This window comes from Plutella xylostella, chromosome 23, assembly GCF_932276165.1.
Source record: "Plutella xylostella chromosome 23, ilPluXylo3.1, whole genome shotgun sequence".
NCBI lineage: Eukaryota > Metazoa > Arthropoda > Insecta > Lepidoptera > Plutellidae > Plutella > Plutella xylostella.
The window spans coordinates 2,567,903-2,590,308 of record NC_064003.1 but is presented as its reverse complement, the minus strand read 5'-3'; the positions used below and the strand labels follow the sequence as shown (position 1 = coordinate 2,590,308).

Here is a 22,406-nt window from a genome sequence, read left to right as displayed (position 1 = left end):
AAGTAAGTAAGTTTAATTGTATTAAAGTTAATATCAACATCCATATTCCAAATTTCCTCAAATTAAGATCGATAGCTTACTGCACATCGTTGTGCAATACCCTAAGTCCATAAAAATGACTTCAACTTTCATCATAAAATGAAAAGGAAACCCACAATCCACAGCTAAAACGTTCATCTTAGCACCCCGGCCGCAGCGCGTAAACATACATCGTGCAATATGACGGACTGCTACCGACGACGTAGTCAGTCCGTCGCGCGTGATACGATCATACATGTTGTACCAACGCCTATTCCTAATTTGAAATCGTTCTATTCTATTCGAAATTCAACGAAAGAAAAGTTGCAGTTTGTTAGTGGCCAGTGGTTTTTTTTTTTTTCGAATTTCGTGGTCATAGTCTGAATATTCTTGGGAACGCGGATTTTTTTGTGATTATTTTGTGTTTTTGTTGTGCCAAGTTTTTTTAGGAAATGCTCTAATATTACTGTGATAGATACTGTGCAGTGTGCACTAATATTCTGCTAAACGGATTATAGGGATATACGGGATGTTGAAGTAAGTATTATCTAGATCTAGATTAAATTGGATTAATCTGTAAGGTCCTACTTTATAAGGCAACCGCATTGCGTATTACCAGCTGACACTCCTATACATTTTCTTATGTAAATTAATCAGTAACTTTCAATCCAGTTTAGCGCATCTAGTTTTTAAACCGTTTTCATAAACCACCTCATTTTCTTACGTTTACGTTGTTTTACTCCTCTTCGCTCTAGTTACCACATCTCAGCTAAGTGCTCTGTCAAAATGCTATTTTAAATATTAATTGTAGACTAATTTATTCCTCGTATTATGCTGTTGTAAGTGCATGGTTCCACTCTGATAAACTGACGAGCTGCGTTGAGGTTTCATCGCCATTTGATGGGCATTTTAATATTTAACCTTTATAAGGGAAAAAAGCTGAATGATGACGAAGGAGGAGGCAGAGGCTTTGAGTTTGTCCCGCAGTCGACCATTGCTGGGCGATGCTGATGATGAAGATATAAGTGGTCTAGTAAGACTTTACGTTTCAGGGATATTAAGGGTGGTTTGATAGCTCGGTGGTAGAGGTAGATTAATTAAATATTAGCATAATAAAATACCTACATAGGTATTTGAATATTTACTAAGTATATTGAAGGATAGCACAGTTCTCTAATCGCTTTCCTATGTGCTCAATGTATGTAATATGTTCCTCTATCAAATAAAGGGAAATTGCGCAAAAACTATGATGATGCATTCTGATTGTATCTAGGAACGGGAAGAACAATAGCAAATGGACAACGGATGTTGTTATCTATCTTCTTGCTATATTGTAATTATTTACTGTTCATCATACTGTTTATTGCAACATAGTTACTATTTCGACCTATCCTAAAATAAGAAGCCTAGTATTTGCAGAAAATCCTAGATTTATCACTTAAGTATATCATTATTTTATCTGAATTATACGACCTCCTAATTAGTTCACGCTACGAATTACGAATTAAAAAAAAACGAACAACTGTCATGACTTCCCAATTTTTTCATTAGGGATAATGATAGCTACACATACACAGATCACCATTCTGAATACGATACTACGTATTATGTTGGTTGTAACAATACTACCTGAATGTTTGATGTACAGATGCATCTTACATAGGAAGTGCGGTCTGCTGCGTACATACATAATAAAGCTATGTACTTATGGGCTAAGTATGTGTTACTAGTACCATCTTATGTAAATAGGGTCCGAGTAGCGGTTTAATTGAATTTGTAATTAGGAATCTTGTCGCCCTACGGTATGTGAGTGTGCCGCGGCTTTACACATTCTTACTACATTCTGTACCCGCGTGCAGTACTGTACTACAACATAGTAATGCAAGGTACCTATGTAAGTTTTTACGCCGAATGCTATTTAAATATACCTCTACGGTTACATACTGCAACATCCAAATTAAGTTTGAAAATTTTGTTTGAGTTTTGCGTACTTAAATCAAAAGGTTGAAATTCGTATACCACAACGTCAATTTTAAACCTATTGTAAATGTAAAATGTCAAAAATCTCTATGAATTTGGGGGTAAGAATATAATACTTAACAAACATGCCTAGCTTAAAATGTATTTGGGTCCGCGCCGCCTTACATTACCAACTCAATTTTCCACCCGCTACTTCAGAGAAAAGCCCATAACCCATAACAATTTACAATCTCAGCCTACTTGTTATTCATTCTTCACAAAAAGCACTATAATAGTACTCACTGGCACGTTACGACGGTAGGTATCTAGTACATGGTCCGTCTTGGACGCCATCACCATCGAACCGACACACGCCGCCAAGCGAGACGCCTCTCCACCACTGAGTATTTATTTATTTATTTATTTATTAATAAAGCATGGAAAACCAACAGCATGGAATTACAGAACTAGGAATAGTAAAAATTAATAGTAACAAACATGCCAGTTAAAGGTTTTCACATATAGAAACCTTATACTTTACTTAAAATTTACGATTAGCATCACAGTGAGCTAACAAATTTATTAATAATGTGGTCCTTAATTGAGTTATAACTACTATAAAATAGATCAACACCGGTATTGCTACATAGACGGTTGTATGTTTCGGCAGCTCTAATCACAAAAGTGTTATGTCTATAATTGCTATTTGAGCGAGGGATGGAAAGGAGGGGCCGAGAGCGGGTCCTCCTGGTTGGAATCCGCAAGCCGAGTTTGTTAAGTAAGTCTGGGCAGTCGACTTGGCCACGAAAGGTTTTCACCAGAAAAATTACATCATTTATGTCTCTACGTAATTTGAGAGGTAGAAGATGCAATTTGACACATCGTTTGTTGTAGTCCATACTTGGGAGTTTGAATTTGAAACCTAAGTATCTTACAAATTTTTTTTGGATACGTTCAAGCCTCCCAATGTATAAATCGTACTGCGGATTCCAAATTTGTGACGCATATTCAAGGTGGCTTCGGACGTAGGCACAATACAGTATTTTAATAGTTTTCATATTTCTAAAGGGCTTAGAAGATCGCATAATGAAGCCAAGGGATCGTGAAGCTTTATTGAGAATGCTATCTATGTGGAGATCAAATATTAATTTTTGGTCATGAATTACACCCAAATCCTTAGTAGCAGTAAGTTTAGATATTATCTTATCCTGTAGTGTGTAAGAACTTGGGAACACATTAACTCTCCGTGTATATGTTAATAGGAAGCATTTTTCAACATTAATATCGAGCTTATTCATAACACAGTAAGCGTCAAACCTACGTAGATCCTCTTGGAGAAGCCTCTCGTCGTCCGCGTTATTCACAACTCCAAAAACCTTCATATCATCAGCAAATAGTAGGTGATTGGAATGGTGAAAACACGTACCAATATCGTTGATGAAAATAATGAACAGGAGTGGCCCTAAAAGGGATCCCTGCGGTACTCCAGATGGGATGCTCATCCAAGAAGATGTGAATCCATTGAGTACAACGGCCTGAGACCTCGCAGTGACGTATGACTTGAAAAACGATAACAAGCAGCCCCGAACACCTATGTCCTGTAGCTTGCATATAAGCAGTGAGTGGTCAATGCGGTCGAAGGCCTTGCTATAGTCCGTATATATAACATCAACCTGGTTACGAGTATCCATCTTCTCCGTAAGGTAGTCGTTGAACAGACAAAGGTTGGACACTGTGGAGCGGCCTTTCAGGAAGCCGTGCTGGGATGGACTAAATGAGTATTTAAGGCTAGGGTATAGCTGATCGTGGATGAGACGCTCAAGGACTTTAGCTAAGAGACAGAGTTTGGAGATAGGCCTGTAATTTTCAACCTTATTTTTAGTGTTCTTTTTGTGAATGGGAGAGATAAATGCACGTTTCCAAATAAGTGGCATTACACCCTCTGTTAAAATTTTGCGAAAGAGTAATGTGACAGGCAAAGATAATTCAGAAGCACAAGATACAAGTAAGATAGCGGGCAATTCATCAGGACCTGCAGATTTGCATAGGTCCAGAGAGCGTAGAAGTTGTTCAACTGCATGGGAAGAAATGTCGATGCATGAGATGTCACCGATAATAGGCTTGTCTGCGTTGTCCGCGATTGGGCAATCGTTAATACTAGTGTTACAACTCAGGAAAGTTGAGTGGAAGAACGAGGCAAAAAGTTCGCTAATACCATGGCCAGAGTCACTAAACTTATCACCATATGTCATAGTAGAAGGGTATGTGCAATTGGATCTTATGCTTTTGACATATGACCAAAATGCCTTTGGGTTATTGTTAACTGACTCCTCTATTTTTGTATGCCTGCTATAATGAGGTATAGGAAGGTTCTTATGTAATGTATAAGGTCAGACGTGAAGATGTTATAGTGTCAAGTGTAGGGCTTTAGATTTGGTAGATACTCCTACTTTACGGGCTCTAACTAACGAAAAGGTACGTAATATCCACTTTTAAGAGTTAGAAAATTTGGTTAACCTATCTAGCAGTGGACGATTATATTGGCTGATAATGATGAAATTTACGAGCACCATGAAAAACTACTTAGGGAAAGTCTCCACTATACCTAGCTGTATTTCATATCTTCAGTCATATCACAAACTAGATCACTCTATTGGAACTTTTATGAATGCGCTTTGCTCTAATACTCCGGGAGATTTAAAAAAAAACTTCGCATAATCTTTTTATAATTAATTAAATCTAAATTACGACAGTAAACACTTTCGTTACTCAATTTGAGCATATAGTTCTTCTAGTCTATAATTAAATGAATCACCCTGTATATGTATAATTCCTGTAATTTCATTTCACTGGACCGTAACAGTTTAACTGCCACTGCAATAAAACAATAATTACATTAGATAGAGGTAAATCTAACTATCAAGAGATTAAGGCATTCGGAAAAGAATGATATAAAAATGACCACTTTAACTCACTTCCAGTTAAAAGATGTAATTATCTATCTGCAAATGCCATCGTGTATGAATGTAAGAAATTAGCCAAAGCAGTGACCAGAATATTTAAGTACGGAGCTAATAAGTACTCCATATATGGGCGTAAGTACCGAGGCAATATCGGCAATGACTTCCGCAATCATTGAAGATAATTACTCAAGCCGGTACATAAGTCAAATTAGAGCTAAAACGATTGCGTTTTTTGGGGTTTGTTCTCATGGTTAGTAAATAAGTTCTACCTTATGTGTAAGTTTGTTGTTTTCGTGCTGTACGCCACTTCACGCCATGGCCATATCCGAGCATGAGCATGACCAATTATAAAAAATTGGTAATTTTCACACTCCCTGGGTAGGTAGATATATTTCGTAGGCGTTGTTGGTATATACTTAAATATCATGTCTGCTTCGTAATTCTTATCTAATAGAGATCGATTGAGTAAGGCTTTTCTAAACTTTCTAGATCCAGTTTAAATAAATAGATCGTAATCCTAATTAGTTAATTTATTTCAAAATTCATTCATTAGCGGCTAATTCAAGCCAAATTAGGCTCGGGCCATAAATCTCAGAATCTGAAATTCTAATAAACCATACCACCCGTCATTCCATCACATGGCTGTATAGAAGTAGCCATGCCATAATACCTATGTACAGTAGGGGAACCAAAAGATGGCCACCTTATATTTCATTTCGGCTTCAGACAAGTTTATATTTTATATTGAGTAGGTATGTAAGCACATTATTAAGCTTAGCACAAACACATTATTAAATTAAGCTTAAGCACCCTTAGATCGCAAGCATGGGTTCTGTTCTGACAGTTCACGAAAACGAAACTGCTGGTGATTCTGTAAAATAATCTTCAGCAATCACTCGGCAATCCATGATAATGACACAGTCAGCTGTAAAATACCACAATGGCATCGTGTTTAGTCAGTGACATGTTTTCATATTTTAATCCCCCGACTGTACATTACGGAAAGGATGTCATTATCAGCTGTCACATTTTCCCGCCAACATTTGTCACAGAGCAGAAAGCACAGAACAGATCTCAATCGGTTCACTTTCGCTTGTTGCGTATCGTTACAGATAATCTGTAATCTCGTGCCATCACTCACGGCCGACCAGCATTCGCTTTCATCGAGTGTTACGTTCTGCTGTTACTGTAGTGTCTAGTAAAGTCTAGTTTCCTTCCGCATAGGGCAGTATGTTTTAAATAACGTGCGAGATTTATTATTGTACGGCTAATGAGGTTTTCTTAGCTCGCCTCGGAACAATGACTTTATGCGTATGCGTCGGTTTTACCGGATGGGGATAATGAACGATCGACGTTACGTAATTTATTATTAATTAAAGTTTGAATAAGTTTTTAACACGACTTTAATTATTATCAACATCTAACATCCTCTGCTAAGGATCATTACAGTCTGGATAGGCCTCCCTAACATCTACTATCGATTACCTTACGTCATCTGATCAACGGCAACAGGAGAGGTCCCTCAATTTATCAGTTTAATGTTAATTATACAGCCCAATGCTAGTCCAGTTCTTCTGTTAGTCCTAGCCCAGCCCAGTAACTATGTGTCCGTATCTTACACCATGCCTGAAGTTCATAAGCGTAAGTCTCATGTAAACTCGCTATCCCGGGGTTAAATCGCATCCTGGGCAGTCAGCGACTGACGGTAACTCCAGTGTCAGCAACAGACTAGAAGAAAAATCTTTAACCAGCGAACAACAACCAACCTAACTATCTCAACCTTCTCATTCCAGCAGCAAGTTCCACTATCTCCTCTCAACTCACGAGTGCAAGCAGCTGCCGGTTCCCTCTATAATAATAGATATACCTGGCCCGGCATACGTCCAGTGCACCCTAGGCAGTTAGCGATTGACGATAAGCTCCAATGCCATAAACCATAGTCTAGCTTTACTCTTTGTCTTCAACACACTCTAACCCACCTCCTCCTTCTCATTCCAGCAGCAAGTCCCACTCGCTGCTCTCGAGCCACAAGTGCAAGGAGCACCCGGCGCCCTGCATAGTTACAATTATTATGTAATACCATACCGTCCTGCCCTTGCATACGTCCAGTGCAACCTGGGCAGTCAGTGATGACGCTAATCTTATACCCTCCACCACGGCCACAAACCATAGTCTTTGTCACCAACCTAACCCCTCACTCTTCTCATTCCAGCAGCAAGTCCCACTCTCTCCTCTCCACTCACGAGTGCAAGGAGCCGGCCGCGCCGTCGCCCGCGGATTCGGGGGTGGCCGAGCTAGGCGAGCCCACGCCAAGGCACCAGGAGCATCATGACTACAGGTTAGTGGCGTGAGGAATGTGGGGGTTAATGGCCACTCTTAGTGATGTATACCTACAGAATGTTCTGATCAGTTTAGTACAGCAGTATAGAGGGTATAAAAGTGGTATAGTAAGCCGAAGGCGGGTAAGTCAGGGGTTCATACTGAACAAGTTGTTCTAGGACTTTTTAAAATTCGCGAAAAAACAGCTCTTTATAAATAGTTAAGTCACGTGATGACGTGACCAACAAAATTTCTATGGTGGAGCAATATTAGTCACCCCCTTTCGGCTTATTAGGTATAAGTATACCACTTTTGGAAGATCTAGTAAAATATAGTCTTGACAAAAATATAGTCATGAAGTGCAGCAATCTTCGTTTTACCATAAAATTGGCGTTGACAAGCTTTTATACCTATAGTTTACTATGTAAACTAGTCCTAGACTGGATGCTACTACAAACGAAAACATGAAATATCCTATAGAACACCGTGTAAATTACATTCAAACTACAATGCTTGTAGGTGTGACCTTTTCACTTTGATCGAATTAAGTTTCTTTTTGTAACATCCTAAAATTACTGACCGGCACAGTTTTTTATGCCGGTTCAAGCAGCCGACAAAACTATAGCCCATTACCGCTTTACTAGCTAATAGGCTATGATCATAAAGTTCCTTAACCCCTTATAATAGTATGGTATTAGGAGGGTATTAGATGCTTCCTTTCATTCACTTCCATGCCGTAGCATCCGTGTAGAAGACCGGTCAAGCGTAACTTCAAGTTGTTCTAAGATCTTAATGCAAAACATGAAAAGGGCACTATGAGGTGACTACAGGGAACACAATTTCAGGGAGGTCTTTAATCAAGACTTAAATCATAAAAAATATTATTGTTGATTATTGAAAGTTGAAGCATGGCAAACAGTCCCAACTCCAAACTTGCCCAACACTGCTCAAAATTATAAAGGTGGTGGCTTTAGATGTATCTAAACTGCGACAGTGTCCAGTAGCCCTTAATCGTCAGTTCACTGTAACAGTCCACTATTGGACATATACTTTTTGTTAGTCACTAAATACATAGTACCGTATACCATATACGATACATACATACTGTAACTGCCTACCCCTAAACATTGAGCCTCCTTCAAGACACCGGTTTAATTTCACTCTACAGGTATTCTATAAGGGTATGCATGTAACTTATACCTACCTAATTCACCAATCTCAAACCGCAAATCCATCCACTTCCAGCACAACAGACCGTCTCCGAGCCCACGAGGTGCGAGTGCGGGCGTCGCGCGGGCTCACGCTACAGAGCTACGCCACCCGCGGCCCTCGCGACGGCGAGAGAGAAGCGGAGATGGCCCGGCTGAGGAGAGATAGGGCGCTGCTGAGACAGAGACTCGAGGATACCGAGTGGAGCTTGTGCCAGAGGGCTGGGGAGATATCGCTGCTGAAGACTCAGTTGAAGGATGCCCAGGTAATGCATATCTAGATTATAATGTATAGGTAGCAGTCTTGTCTTTTAATAGACCGTTTGATGATGATGACGATGGAAAAGGGGTTAAAATTGCAAGCGGGACTGCCATTTAAGGGACTGCTTATATAAATGTATAAAGGTAAACTAGACAGTAAGGATTATAAAAAAGGCCCCAGGCACGCGTATAGAAAGGTAAACTAGACAGTAAGGGATGAGGAGAGAGAGGCGGAGATGGCTCGGCTGAGACGAGGCAGAGCCTTGCTGGGACAGAGACTCGAGGATACCGAGTGGAGCTTGTGCCAGAGGGCTGGCGAGATATCGCTGCTGAAGACACAGTTGAAGGATGCTCAGGTAATGTATAATATCTAGATGATTAGACACTTAGGACTATAAAAGGCCTCGATACGTGGAAAGAGAGGCGAGAGGCTTGACGATACCCAGTTGAAGGATGCTTAAGATACCTCTAAATTTCTTGAGTGGACAGTCCTAAAATATTAAACTTGGACTACCCTCCAGCCCTTTGGACTAAAGACAGGTTGCCAGTAGAGAAGCCTAAATTAGGTTGAGGACAGAGTGTTGGCATGGCAGAGGACCAAGTCCAGCTGTTGGTTAATAAAATATAGACGCTTTGAAAGTTGGATCTATTGAGATTAGGTTACATGCAAGAGCACATATTGACATCATTAGTCCACTCAACAAGCCTAATAATCTACTACGTACTTAAACTAACCGAATATATTTATCTATTTCCAGAACGAGCAAACAGCAAAAGGCCACGAGTACCTCACGCTGAAGGCAGACTGTCGCCAGCTGAGGGAAGCTCTCGACAAGAAAGAGAAAGAAATCACGAGACTCCGAACAGAGTCCGAAGAGAAAGACAAGACCGTCAAACGACTGCAAGCAGAAGTGGACCGACTCACCAACGATCTCATGGAAAGCGTCTCCGACTTATCCAAGACTAAGGAATCCGGCAAAATCGAAGTCGAACGACTGAAAACTGAACTGAAGGAACTAAGACAAGAATTATCCGATGTATCTCTCAGTAACTATGAAGGCATACAGTGTGGGAGAACTATGAGGGGCATTTACGAAGTGTGCAAAAGCAACGAGTACCATTGGACGCCGACAGACAGTGCGTTAGAAGACGCGGAAGTACAAAGACTGAACGGAGAACTCCCTGACTCTTGCCACGAGCCGTGCCAAGCCACCGCCATGGTGGAAAGACTCAAATGCGAGTTGGAAGCGAAAGACACACAGTTCAACAGCGAACGGAGAAAATGGTCGGAGGAAAAGGACAAAGTGCTGAGATACCAGAAGCAGTTACAACTGAATTACGTGCAGATGTTCAGGAAATCTCGCACTTTAGAGGCTGAGGTTGACAGTTTGAGGTTGGAGCTAGAACTTTGCAATAAGAACGGCAAAAACGTCAAACACGGGAAAGCTATAGAGTTGTAAACCCAAACAAGACTATATTCTTGCATTTTGTAAATACATTTAGGCGTTATTTAGTTAGGGTAATTCGATTTAGGTCCATTGATGACTTGTTTCTTGATGAATAGATAATTGAGCTTCTAATAGTTCGTATAATACTCAGGGTTAAGTTATTTTCGTCAAACAATGGCTTAAATTATTGTACATTACATTTTATGATTACGTAATTATTCTAATACCGTACCTTGTATTTCTTATAGATGATTTTATTGAAATAATTTCTAAGTTATTGTAGATAAGAGTAAATAAAAATATTTTGAGAAATAATACTAATTATTGTTTAAAATTAAAATCTGTTTGGGTGCAAAGTGTTTATTTGTGGACACACTTGCAGCTTACATTAGAATACTGGAGTAGACCTATATCTAAGTTTGCTATTATCTAATTCAAACCAATAATTTATTTAATTATATGAACACATGGAAAATACCTCTTAAACCTAAGTAAAAGCTACGAGTATAAAGCTAATGAGATCAATATTTCAAAGTTTCGTCACATTCTCATTGTCAAGTTAGAACTTAGACCTTAAGTTAGCAAGACCTAGGTTCCTAGATCTGAATGAAAATCCTTCCCCCACTTTACTGGTGTTGTGGTGATCGGCCGGTCCCACATTGTTTCTCGTCACTTTTGCTGGTTCAACCTGGCAAATAGAAGATAATCATATAATTGTTTTGCTCCTACAATAAGGCTCTGGTGATTTACTGGTGATGATAAATGTTGATATATTGCACGGGGTTCGAGCGGAAAATAATAACAGCATCAAAATATAGATTAAGGTTCGACGGTTTTAGCCGGGACGTAGAAAAATGTCATACGATAAGACATTGGCCGAAAGTGTCTATTACCAAAATGGTCTTACAAGGATAAAGCATCTATGTAATTTTCGTACTAAAAACCCTTACCTGAGTAACCTGAGTGACATCCCCAATGGTGGGTCGTTTCCTCCACTTGTACCACCAGTACTCGACCCCCAACGTGATACAAGCCAGTCCTATACCCATGAATATGACTATGAAGACCCCGCCAATGTTCTGTATGGAGATCCCGTCAGACTGGTCGTCTTGTTTGTCGCACTTCATCGCCGCTGGGTTGTTGTTCCACCAGTTTTCCTTGAGCTTCTCGAGCTTGCGTTTGTTTAGCAGTTGAAGGATTCTGTGGATATAAATATAGTAAAGTAGTTAGTAAAGTGAAAAATCTATGATGCCTAAAACGCAGTGCTTCTGCGCTCCAATAATTCTAGAGTGAATCTTCAGGAGGCGTCCCACCCTAAGCTTGCATGTTCCCGCGTCACCCACCACCGTTTATTTTATTAACGTGTATAGAAGATCTTCAGCAGATGTGACGAATCTCACTTAGCGCGTATATAAATTGAAAAGTAGATTATAATAGGTAAGTAAACATTGTTCATAATAATTATGTTATGGCAATAATGTTCAAAGTTTTCACCACCAAGTTACATGCGTAAGGGTAAATTTAAAAGAAACCACACTGTTTTAATAGACATTGAACCCATATGGCAAGAGGTCGATAACACTTTTTGTTATAGCAGATCCGCAAATAAAATAAGTGATACGTAAAAGATAAGCGGTCATTCACCTGCTCCGGTAGGCTCACTATAGGCCGATAAGATTGCGTTGCTATGCGATATTGGAGCGTAACATATGGGTCTATTCCAATGGGAATGTGTGTACATAATATATATTTGTAGTGCACACATGTGTGCCTACGCAATGATAAACTTAATTGAAACCTAAACTCTGATAGATATTATGTTTGCATTCCGTCCATTTCAGTGTAAATGTATGTAACCCTAGTCTAGCTCTAGTGTTTTTCACCGATGAATAAGAAGACTAGAATGCTCTGAAGCAAGTAATATATCGCCTGTTGGTGAATGGGTGACCCCGAAGTGATATGTGAGCTAGCAACGGACCTGTTTTCTGCCTGCAGCTTGTGCCTATACAATAAATATCATCTTAATACAGGAAGTTATTGTCTCTAATACAAGCAGCACTCTCGCATTAGTGAACTGACACCGGAGCGGCGCCCCTGCTGCACCGCATTGGCTGACTTCTATGGCAAATTGGTGACCCCGACGTGATATGTAAACCAGAAACTTACCTATTTTTTACCTGCGCCTATTCGTTTAACATTATTGATGGATGCTAAATGCTAATTCTGCAACCTACATACATCATAGTATAGGTGGTAATGTACTTACGCATTATTAAACTGGTCTCTCAACGGCGATCCCTGCTGAACGGCGATGGCGTAGGGCTTGCGCGAGAACTCGTCGCCCACCATCTGCAGCTCGCACGAGGTGAGCACGTGGTAGCGCACGTCCGTCGCGTCGCCCAGCCACGCGAACCCTGGGGGAGAGGGGTATTTAGCCTTCTCTTCTTCTTAGGCTCTTTTTAACAGCACGTGGATTACTTCACGCACGCGGGATGGCACGCCATCTTCCATTCCACGCGTTACAATGAATACTTGTATGAACGCATGCAATCCGCATGCTGTTAAAACAGCCTTAGTAGGTATAATAGACCGTGCAATACTACTTAAGCACAAGCGTAAAAAAATACACTAAGCTGAACGACAGCTAACGCATTTTCAAATAAAATAGATGCGGATGTATTTTACGATGTGGCACGGCTTGATGTTACTCTCAACTACACAAGGGAGGCCCAACAGTAGCCGATGAATTAACTGTTATAGGTAGTTGCTGAACATAGCTATAGCTACATATAGAGCCATCTAGCTCGCTTGAATGGAAACTTAGTTTATATCCCCTAGGTTGAAACTCCCTTTCTAAACTTTCCTACATGACTATCACCCAATGCGCTGCAGAATATTGACACACATAATGTAAAGTACATAGGTTAGCCATTTAATAATAAATAAGGAATTTTGAAGCGTAGCAAACCTTGCTAACTGTACGGTGTAACGATTAGGGAAGGAAGTAGGTGAGTTATGGAAAACCCTCAATTTTCTGAACGAATAAAACGCTCTGCAGTTCCAGTGCCACTCACTAGATGGCGCTAGTTGTTCTAAAGTAAAACTTTTGCTACCGAAGTAGTTAAATAATAAGTAGGTAGGTTCTAACAAAACAATACGTTCAGTACAAAGCAAAACCCATTAAATTACATGGCATTCGTCTATGTGAGCTGGTAATTATTCAGAAATTTTTAGTCTAGATACCAACTTACGTCATAGCCGTCACAGGTAAGTTAGTAGTTAGTTCTATTACCCGTTTATAGTTAGTTTTTATTTTCATAGCTTGGACCTTTATGATATTGCTGGCTGGATAGAAAATACTAACTAATTATAAATAGGTTGGCACATTTATATCCAGCCAGTCTCACCTTCGCTGGAACTCTTTGAATCACGAACTCTTTGCACCGCTTCCTCTATGGAGTTGGGCAAGCCGGCCTCTTTCATCGCTTGCCACATCTTGCTATATTTGTCGCTCACTGGATAGTCCCACACGGCTAGTTTGGCCCGCTCCACGTCGCTTAGACTGTCGTTTAGACTCATCTCTTTCCAAATTCTGGAAGACATCATTTTGTTATTAATTAAGTAGATAATTACTTACTTACGTAGTTTATTTGGATCTAGGCTATGCCATAGTCACGACTTAATTTTTTACGGCTATACTGTACATTGCATCTATTCATTTGAGTAACCTAAACTGGCATTAAAACACGCTGTAAGGTGGGTAATTAAACAGCAAATGTGCTGTCACATGTTTAGTTGATTGGTCAAACAAACATCTTAGAGAATTCCCGAATTTAATGATAACAAAGACAAGTCAACACACACGGAATTCCTTTTGATCATTTGACCGATAACAGCAATATACTGACACAAAGGCGTTTCAAAACTTTTGCAAATTACACGATAATGTAACCGAGACTGCGAATAGGTAACTACAGTTGGCAAACAATAAAACCAAGAAGCATAAAGCGAAACACTCACTCATAAAATCTGACTTCAATATGCGCCATGCGTTCGAAATATGTCATAGCGGCTGACCCATTCAGCGGAGCATACTGTATCTTGTACTGTTTGGAGAGGTCATCCAGGGATTCTATCGGTGTGTCCAGTCGAGATACTGTGAGGAAAGCTGCCAGGTTTGCAGTGTATGATGCTATTATGATGAATCTGAAAGAAAACGGTTAAGTTCCATGACCGAAAAAGTAGAAAGTCGGTTGTCCATCTGTTAAAAAATGCCTTCCTCATTCATAAATTCAGGTGTTCTCTCCTTCACTCATCCGTCAAAATGTCACAACTATTTTTAATTATTATTTCTATGATGTCAACGGACGGCGGAGGCAAGGCAAAGCAGGCAGGTGATTAAATAATGAGTTAATACTTAGGTAGGACATGAGTGTGGCCAAGCAAGCGGTAAGCCGAAGACCAGCATTACCACTTTGCCGTAAAAAATTACAGCGGCCAAGCCCAAGGACAAAAAGTTAGTTAGAATTTAAAATGAGCATTGAACGCGGAATTCAGTTTATTCAGGGGCAAATTAAACAGTCAGTGACCCCAAAAACGTAACGTTTAAGACTTTATTCATTACACTAGCAAGGTAGACACTTCAAATTACTCGATATTTTTGGTCTAGGTAGAGTTCGATTTGGATTCACGCAACTTGACCAATTGTTTCAGTTAACACTGGATTTTACATTAATAAATGCAACTTGGTGTGGACAGGGAACATCCACTATTTTCGTCTGACAAAAATAGTTTCGGAATTTTTGGTCAAGTTACGTGAATCGCAGTCTAGTCTAGGCAGTTTGTGGAATAGGAATAAATATTTTTCTTCGTGCGCTGTAATTTTATAAGCTTCGCCTGTCGTTGATTTCATCTGGCGCCCGTTTATTTGATATAATAATATTGTGATGGCCTATTTTACTCGTCTATTTTAAGTTACAAATTTAATTCATATTCGAAGACTCACGACGACGTAGGAAGGTATATTGATCCATACATCCAATATCAGAAAGACCTATCGTTTATCTTTCATGACACATATTGTATAATCCTAAACTAATCATGGTAATGGCTTTACACTACATCAAGTTGTCGTTTGTCGTATTCAACCAACTTCGAACATAGCACTTAGTACATCTATGTATAAGTCTAGACCTAGAAAGTAGGGCACCTGCTTACTTCGCTAGGGATAACCAAACAACGTTACACTCCATAAAGGCATAACTATGTCACTGATGAAACAGGAACATGCACAATCAATACATACCTACCCTAGTGTTTATAACTATCTACCTGCATGACCTACTGCCAATTAATGTGCTGCTTGTTTAACCTACTTATAATATTTAGGTTAGAATGATAGGGTATGCAAATATCGAGTTGCATAGTGTCAAATTAAATACCTAAAAGAATCCGAAAACCGTGCATGGTCACAACAAGTTTGCGATCGGAAACCTCGCTAAAGTTTACACTTTTGACTTGAATGTTCTTAACTAGACGACAAATTAGTTAAAATTTAAAATAAACTTCAACTCCGTATTTTGGGAGGTCACGAAAGAATTGGTGGCCTCAATACCTTTATTTCCTTGCCAATAGATCTTAAACTCACCCAAACAGCCACCAGGTCGCAGCCAGCAGTCTGCCGCTGACGTTTGTTCGGCGACTCTCGTATCCAGTGACATCATGCAGAACCATAGACAATACATCGTTGACTACTGTCTGCCACATGACCCTCATTCCCTTCCCAATAGACTGAAACTCACCCAAACAGCCACCAGGTGGCAGCCAGCAGTCTTCCGCTGAGGTTCTTGGGCGCCTCCCCGCCTCCTTGCGGTGTCAGTGACGTCATACAGAACCAGAGACACTCCTTGAGGGTGAACTCTCGCTTCTCTTCGTCGTCTTTGTACTTCTCGCGATTGTTCTGGAAGCTGTAGGGGCTCCACTTGTCGAATACCCACATGAGGAAGCTGGAATAATAAATTATGATAAGTAAGTAACAACGGCCGCCGGCGCAGAGGCAGACCAAGAAGGAGAGATGGCGGGATGACCTGGACAATAATTTTAGCACGGAATGGTGTGAGCAGGCCCAAGAAAGGGATAAGTGGAAAGTTCAAGGAGAGACCTTTGCCCAGCAGTGGGACACTCTAGAGGTTGAGGAAAAAAAAAGTAAGTATATTCGGCCATGTAGATTTGACCCGCTTGATGACATGATGTAAGTCTGACAATTTTATTAACCTAAATCAAAATCCCTTCGTGGATGGTCAACTCTCTGCTCGGCAGGCATCTAGAATGGTCGATAGCTGAGCAGATACCACCGTAATGGGCCATCCCATTGGCGAATTAGTCGGTGTCGGTAATTATGGTAGATGAGGACTATGTTTTGGGGCTTCTTCGATATATATCTATTTCCAGCAGTAGACAGACTGCTACTTAATAAACTTACTTACTACAACAATATTGCGCATACATAAGGTTCAATTAAGTACATGAGTGGGTGTATAAAGCTACGTGAGATCCACTACAACTAGAGGTTACATTCCATATTATCTTATTTATGATTCTTCACATGTGAGATCAGCATTTTAGGAGGATTAACGTATAAATTCTACTTTACTAGCGTGTTAATATCCATTTGATTGTATTGTAACATGATCACAATGCCTCATTCCCATAGGAAATTCACGTTATCAGTAATCATAATGTCATTTCTGTGGTTCCATGGAAAATATATTGCGGTGTGGACACCGTTAAATTTACTGTTTGGCTTAACGGAAGCTTCAACATATTTGCTTCTAATTATTATCAAAAAATGTAGCCTTTAATCAAATTTATAAAGCTTTTTAATATTGTGTAATTAAGTTAATGAGTAATGCAGTGACAATGTGCAAGCGCGTGGGAATTCATTAGGTTGCAGTCAAACAATCATTCATTTATTTCTCAGCAAAAATATCCAACATTACCTACGTGTTGAAAATGTGACCATAATGTTGCGTTGTGTACGTTATAATGTACTTAGGTACAATACCTCATTCACTAGAACTATGCAGTTAATCACAGGAATATCGGGAATCGATATATAGCTATGTGGGATGGCTTCGCTGTCCCCTTGGATATACAGTTCCTACTTTGTTATTTCGGCCTAGATTAGATAGATTGGAAGCCACCAACATTCCAAATAAGTATGTACTAGTAGGTAGGTAAGTATAGTACATGGGTTAAGCTCAAGTCCTAAAAATCCACCAGGGTCACACCATCATTTCCATTTGAGGACTTGACGTCATGCACATGACATAAACAGAGTTAGTAATAACACTAATACGCTAAGCACTTATGTATGTATCAAGATTTGAGAATGTAAGCGTGTGGTCATGTTATGAAGGTATCCACATGTTACATAGCGACCTCGTTCTATGAAATCTAGATAAGAAAATAATGGAAAAAGTAGAACCATTCCGGTTGCTTCTATCGATCCACACATTATACACAACACACTGGCTCGTAAGGAGGGTTAGTCTAGTTTGACAAAAACGAACGAACGATAGCTGTTCTTCAATCGATAATTTAACACAAGACGAGATAGAGTCGTTAGTGATTTTTCTTCGTAAGCTGGTCTTCAGTCCCTGTGTGGTGTCCAAACTTAACACAAGAGTAGGAACAAATGAACTATTCTGTATGCAAAAGTTAACACATACTTCATGTCGCTGCCGGGATTCGAACCCAAACCTCGAGTATCTGTGGCACAAGCAGCCAGAGCAATACTGCAATAGGATTGTGATGTATTATTGATCAAATTGTCAGAGACTGACTGCATTATTGTTCTTTGATTCAGCTGTTGTAATACTCGTATGTTTCTAAAAAAGAACCCTACCTATATTGAGTAGTTAGTGCCGCGGTTGTATGATGATGATGAATCAATTCTTTTTTTCATTTGCTGTATCAATCCTTATAAAGGTTTGGTGTGGGTAACAGTTTGTTTAAGTTAAGTATAAAGATAGAAGTTGTACTTATCCTAATTAACAGAACAAGTTAATTGTAAATAGTGTTACTTTTAGGGTCCTGTGCGATAGCTACCTACGTCAATGAATTATTCAAACTGTAGCTAGTGGTTTGTACACAACATGATGGTAATAGCATAATGGGGGGCCTACTATGTTGGAAGTTGTTTTTATACAAACACAAGTGCTGTTTCATCTTCATCATCATAAATTATACCAAATGCTTTCTTTGAAGCCAGACTAAGTATAGCTATTAGATATTTATGAGAAAACGCCAATTAATTATTGAATGCTGTCAAGAACTCTCATAAGTATACTTTTAGTTTTTCAAGTTACTAAATTATTAACTAGAAATATTTAGTCAGCAACGCAAAAAAATAATGGAAAAATTGCACTATCAATTTACTTAGGTAGTTCCAACTAGCCTAATTCCTAACCCTGGATAGGTACGAAACGTATCAAAAATGAGTGACATCAAAATGATGATGGTGATTATGGGTTCAATGGCTTTTCCTGCGTGCGCTGACGACAGGCCGCGCCGGCCGGCTGACTTTAAAAGGTTTCCGCTTTTAATAACGTAGGAAACTTACTTACCTAGTGAAGAAATATGCGGCCAGAATGGACAACCACACATCGTTCTCTAGCACGGTCAGAAACTTGAATAGCGAAGTAGGGGTCCGTGGTAGCTTCATCAGAATGGTGATTCCAACCAGGTCGTAGTACGGAACCGTGAAATCTACCACATTCTCCCGTTCTGCCATGACGGATAAGGACGTCAAGCCAATATCAGCCCTCTTCTCAATCAACTCCTTTATTATCCCGTTCCAATTTCCATTCTCATCCATCGTGCCGAAATTGTTGTCGGGCGCCAAAGTGATTTCATAGTCGAACTTCACAATTTGCCGGATTTCTTCTATGAGGTCGATACAATAGCCTTTGAAGCCTTTCGGTGCGTCATCGTCTCGTATAATAAACGGCTGTTGCTACGGGGGAAACAATTAGTTCAGCATCTAGGAATTGTAACGTGCATCCGCGTCTCAGTCGTCTCAGGTGCGAAAATGAAAACAATAGGCGTTCCGAGAACTTGGGTAAACATTAAACACAGATGTCTTGAGTCGTACGAATTTTTGGCCGCCATTTTTGGGCAGAATGATGCGTTTTACCGCGCCGGAGGCCTGCGGTTGCGGGGTCATTGACTTACCTCGACCGTCACGATTCTGTAGACTAATTGTGCGGAGTAGTCGCTCATATTCTCCGGGTCCGACAGAGAGAGCGGGTTGGCCAGCCCTGCCTTCCACGAGCCCAGAGATCTGCTGCCAATCGAGGCGCCATCTTTAACCGTCACTGCTGAAATTTCCGTGTTGAACTCCATGTAACTTCGCCCGTTCATGGGTTCGTCCTCTGGTATGAAGAATGGTGCGTAGGTAGGAGATTCTTTCACCTGAAATGCAACAAACGTTTACTGCGTAGGAAATGTTAGCGAACCTAGGCATCCTACTGATGATGCTTGCGTACCTTCCGTGTCACGTTATGTAATGTCATTGTTATAAAGTTTAACGCAGCGTGGAACTCGTTCAAAGATAGATTTCATTCGTAACGTAATGCTTATGTACTTACATCATTAGTATTCATTAGAAAGAACAATTGTTGCGATTCCGACTGTCTTAGTGGAATAATGTAGGTATGTAAATGCAAATAAGTTACACACCCACCTCCTGAAAAGCAGCTTTCAGATCCAAGGAGCGGTTTGGGGTATTCTTACCGTCATAATCATCGCAAGTTATGTATTTCATGTCATTTGGCCACTTGCCAGAATCCAGTAATGATCTGGAATATAAAATTCAAGACTAGTGGAATTGCCAAGCTTAAATTTAGAAAAGCAGGTATAAAACAAAACATACAACGCAAAATTTATAACGGACTTTTTGACTTGGCCGCGTATTAAAAATTCATGAAGTGTAAATTTTGGCGGTCAGGATATTATTCCAACAGTATTCTAGCGGTATCTAGTACCTGTACAACATCTTTAAAAACCTGAATTTCACATAAAACGCAATTGACGTTAATTATTACTTGATAGCTAAGAACGTCCGGAGTGAAAGATCGAAGTAAAACGCGGAGGTGACTTCCGGTTCCCCATTCATGCTATACGTGGTTTTGATCTTCCCCAGCCGGTCCCTGCTTTTAGCATCTGGCGTCGGTCGCAAGTAAACTATCGTGGCATCTTTACACCCACAGCTTATATCTCCCTTGTCCAATGAAAGCGCGAACCACGCCGTCTTTCGACCAAAGTACTGGTTTTCGTCTGCCGCGTCTAGAACGTTCTTTATGGTCCTCAAACTCCCAATCACGAAGAAGTTGACGATGTCCAACTGGCGAAGACTCTTCAACTGATTCTTGATCTCGTCTCTATTGAAACTCTTGACGGGTGTTATGACATGCCTAGTGGGAATGTTCTGCAGCAGCGACTTATATTTATGGTCCATTACTGCAACGTGTAAACAGCGTTAGTCGCAGTATTTCTATTTTAAGAAAAGCAGCTAAGGTTAACGAGCACCGACACTGGTTACACAGCTAGTTTCTAGTTCAAACCGAAATAGATCTCAATCGGGTGTCAGGCCCGTCAACCGACGAATTAAGACACGACTAATCGATAGCGATTGACGAGGTTGGTAACTCACCGAAATATTCGTCGAAAATTATAGCAGCATTAGTTATGTCCTGTTTAGTGACAATAGCCCTAATGGACTCCGGTAGGATGTCTGCTGGTGGCATGACCTGGAGCATAAACTTGGTCTGATTCGCCGTGAGGGTGCGCCACTGTCGCAGGTCGCCGATTTGGCCGAATGATCCAGATATCGTGGGTAAAGATAGCGCGGCGGTGAAAGACTTGACGGTCTCCGAGCCGATACCGGTCATCGTGAAGTCTAACACCACGTGGGGAGACTTCTTGGCTAATATCATGTCGTTGTATTTTCTGCAAACTGGAATGGTATTGGAAAAGTCAAAACAGATACTTAGTATACTTTAGATGTTTGTACCTGTTATAAATTAGCAATTTAAAATTACTACTTTATCAGCCTGTATTATGGTTCTGCAATAGATATGCAAGAATTTGCATTTGGGGTACCTAGCAAGTTTGCAGCCTTTCGGTACTGATTCACCTAACCTAGCTACTACTTAGCAAAAAAATTCAAGTAGGTATATAGACCAGTATGTATTCTTACCATTCTCCAGGAAAGCCTTGGCGTCGGTTCGGTTTCCGACTACGATGACTGGGTCGACTGCCAGGCCGAGGCTCGGGTTCCTCCGCACATACTCCTTGGCCACCTCAAACGCCTTCTCAGCCAACGCATTGCTCTCTTCATTTACTAGCACTGTGTGAGACGAGTAATTTGTACCCAGTTGAAAGGTTTTTTATTTTATAAGCTAGCTCTATGTAGGAAGTTACCAACACATAGTTAGCTATAAGTATTATGACGTTGATAAGTCATAATGAATGCATTTTTCGTGGTATTACATCAATGCGCATACTCATTCATAAAATAACGGTTTCCTTTAATTCCTAGACCGTTCACATGAGAGCGCCAAAATTTGCCATTTGAATCAACATAATACATCTAAGTAATTCAGATGTCTGTGCTTTAGAATATAAATGTACCTTCTTAGCTCACTACCGAGCTTTCATCCAGGGTGAAGTGAAGTATTACAACATTGGACTAATGGCCACATACAATAGGTAGGTACTTATATGTATGTACAATAATTTATACATAGAAAACTCGTAAACATAATTAATATTGATGACGGTAATAATCAATCAAGTGAAATGAGGTTTACTCACAAACATTGATATTTTGCGTCGTCTGCGAAGTGCAGAGCCTCAGAGAGCCACCCACCACCAAAATCACCAGAAGCGACGCCGTCATGTTTTTGCGTGACTTTTTACTTCTTCATTTTCACTTTCTTTCGAACATTCATGCTACGTCCATCGACCGAGTCTGGTATTGGCCCACTGAACTGTATCTGTAATGATAGGGACACACGTGCCTCTGTGTACGCGATAGGTTGCCACAGCGATGACCGACCTTGGTATTAGTGCTTTATTGATGACATTACTGACCATCTATCATTATGAAAGTCTATTTGCACTGTTCTACCACCGTGCACACAGTATGTTTTCATTATAATGGCTAC

General features: G+C 40.2%; 2 protein-coding genes across 4 annotated transcripts in view; one reads left to right on the top strand and one right to left on the bottom strand.

The window, feature by feature from the left end:
• Positions 1-10,493, top strand: part of LOC105384732 (leucine zipper putative tumor suppressor 2 homolog) — a 62,385-nt gene extending 51,892 nt beyond the window's left edge. For 2 of the 3 annotated variants that reach the window (XM_048629564.1, XM_048629566.1), the window contains 3 exons: positions 7,153-7,278; positions 8,505-8,733; positions 9,487-10,493. In XM_048629564.1, the coding sequence (XP_048485521.1) occupies positions 7,153-7,278; positions 8,505-8,733; positions 9,487-10,188 (1,057 nt within the window). In that variant the 3' untranslated portion in view covers positions 10,189-10,493. The remainder of the gene's footprint in view (positions 1-7,152; positions 7,279-8,504; positions 8,734-9,486) is intronic. The other variant, XM_048629565.1, reaches the window with a different exon arrangement.
• Positions 10,494-10,520: 27 nt separating this feature from the next.
• Positions 10,521-22,369, bottom strand: LOC105384753 (ionotropic receptor 25a). Its single transcript, XM_038113386.2, has 13 exons — positions 22,054-22,369; positions 21,437-21,586; positions 20,891-21,193; positions 20,283-20,697; positions 19,922-20,036; positions 19,411-19,650; positions 18,804-19,192; positions 15,978-16,181; positions 14,197-14,382; positions 13,584-13,768; positions 12,443-12,590; positions 11,127-11,376; positions 10,521-10,864 (listed from the first exon to the last, which is right to left on the bottom strand). Exons 1-13 carry the CDS (start codon positions 22,136-22,138, stop codon positions 10,736-10,738), a joined length of 2,799 nt encoding a protein of 932 aa, XP_037969314.1. The 5' UTR covers positions 22,139-22,369; the 3' UTR covers positions 10,521-10,735.
• Between the last annotated feature and the right edge of the window lie 37 nt (positions 22,370-22,406).

Excerpts from the sequence above, each read along its gene's own strand:
- LOC105384753 (XM_038113386.2), bottom strand. The coding sequence starts at position 22,138 with ATGACGGCGTCGCTTCTGGTGATTTTGGTGGTGGGTGGCTCTCTGAGG. Across the intron at positions 21,587-22,053 it reads GACGCAAAATATCAATGTTT|TGCTAGTAAATGAAGAGAGC; the intron begins GTGAGTAAACCT and ends CGTCTCACACAG. Across the intron at positions 19,193-19,410 it reads ACAGAATCGTGACGGTCGAG|CAACAGCCGTTTATTATACG; the intron begins GTAAGTCAATGA and ends TTTCCCCCGTAG.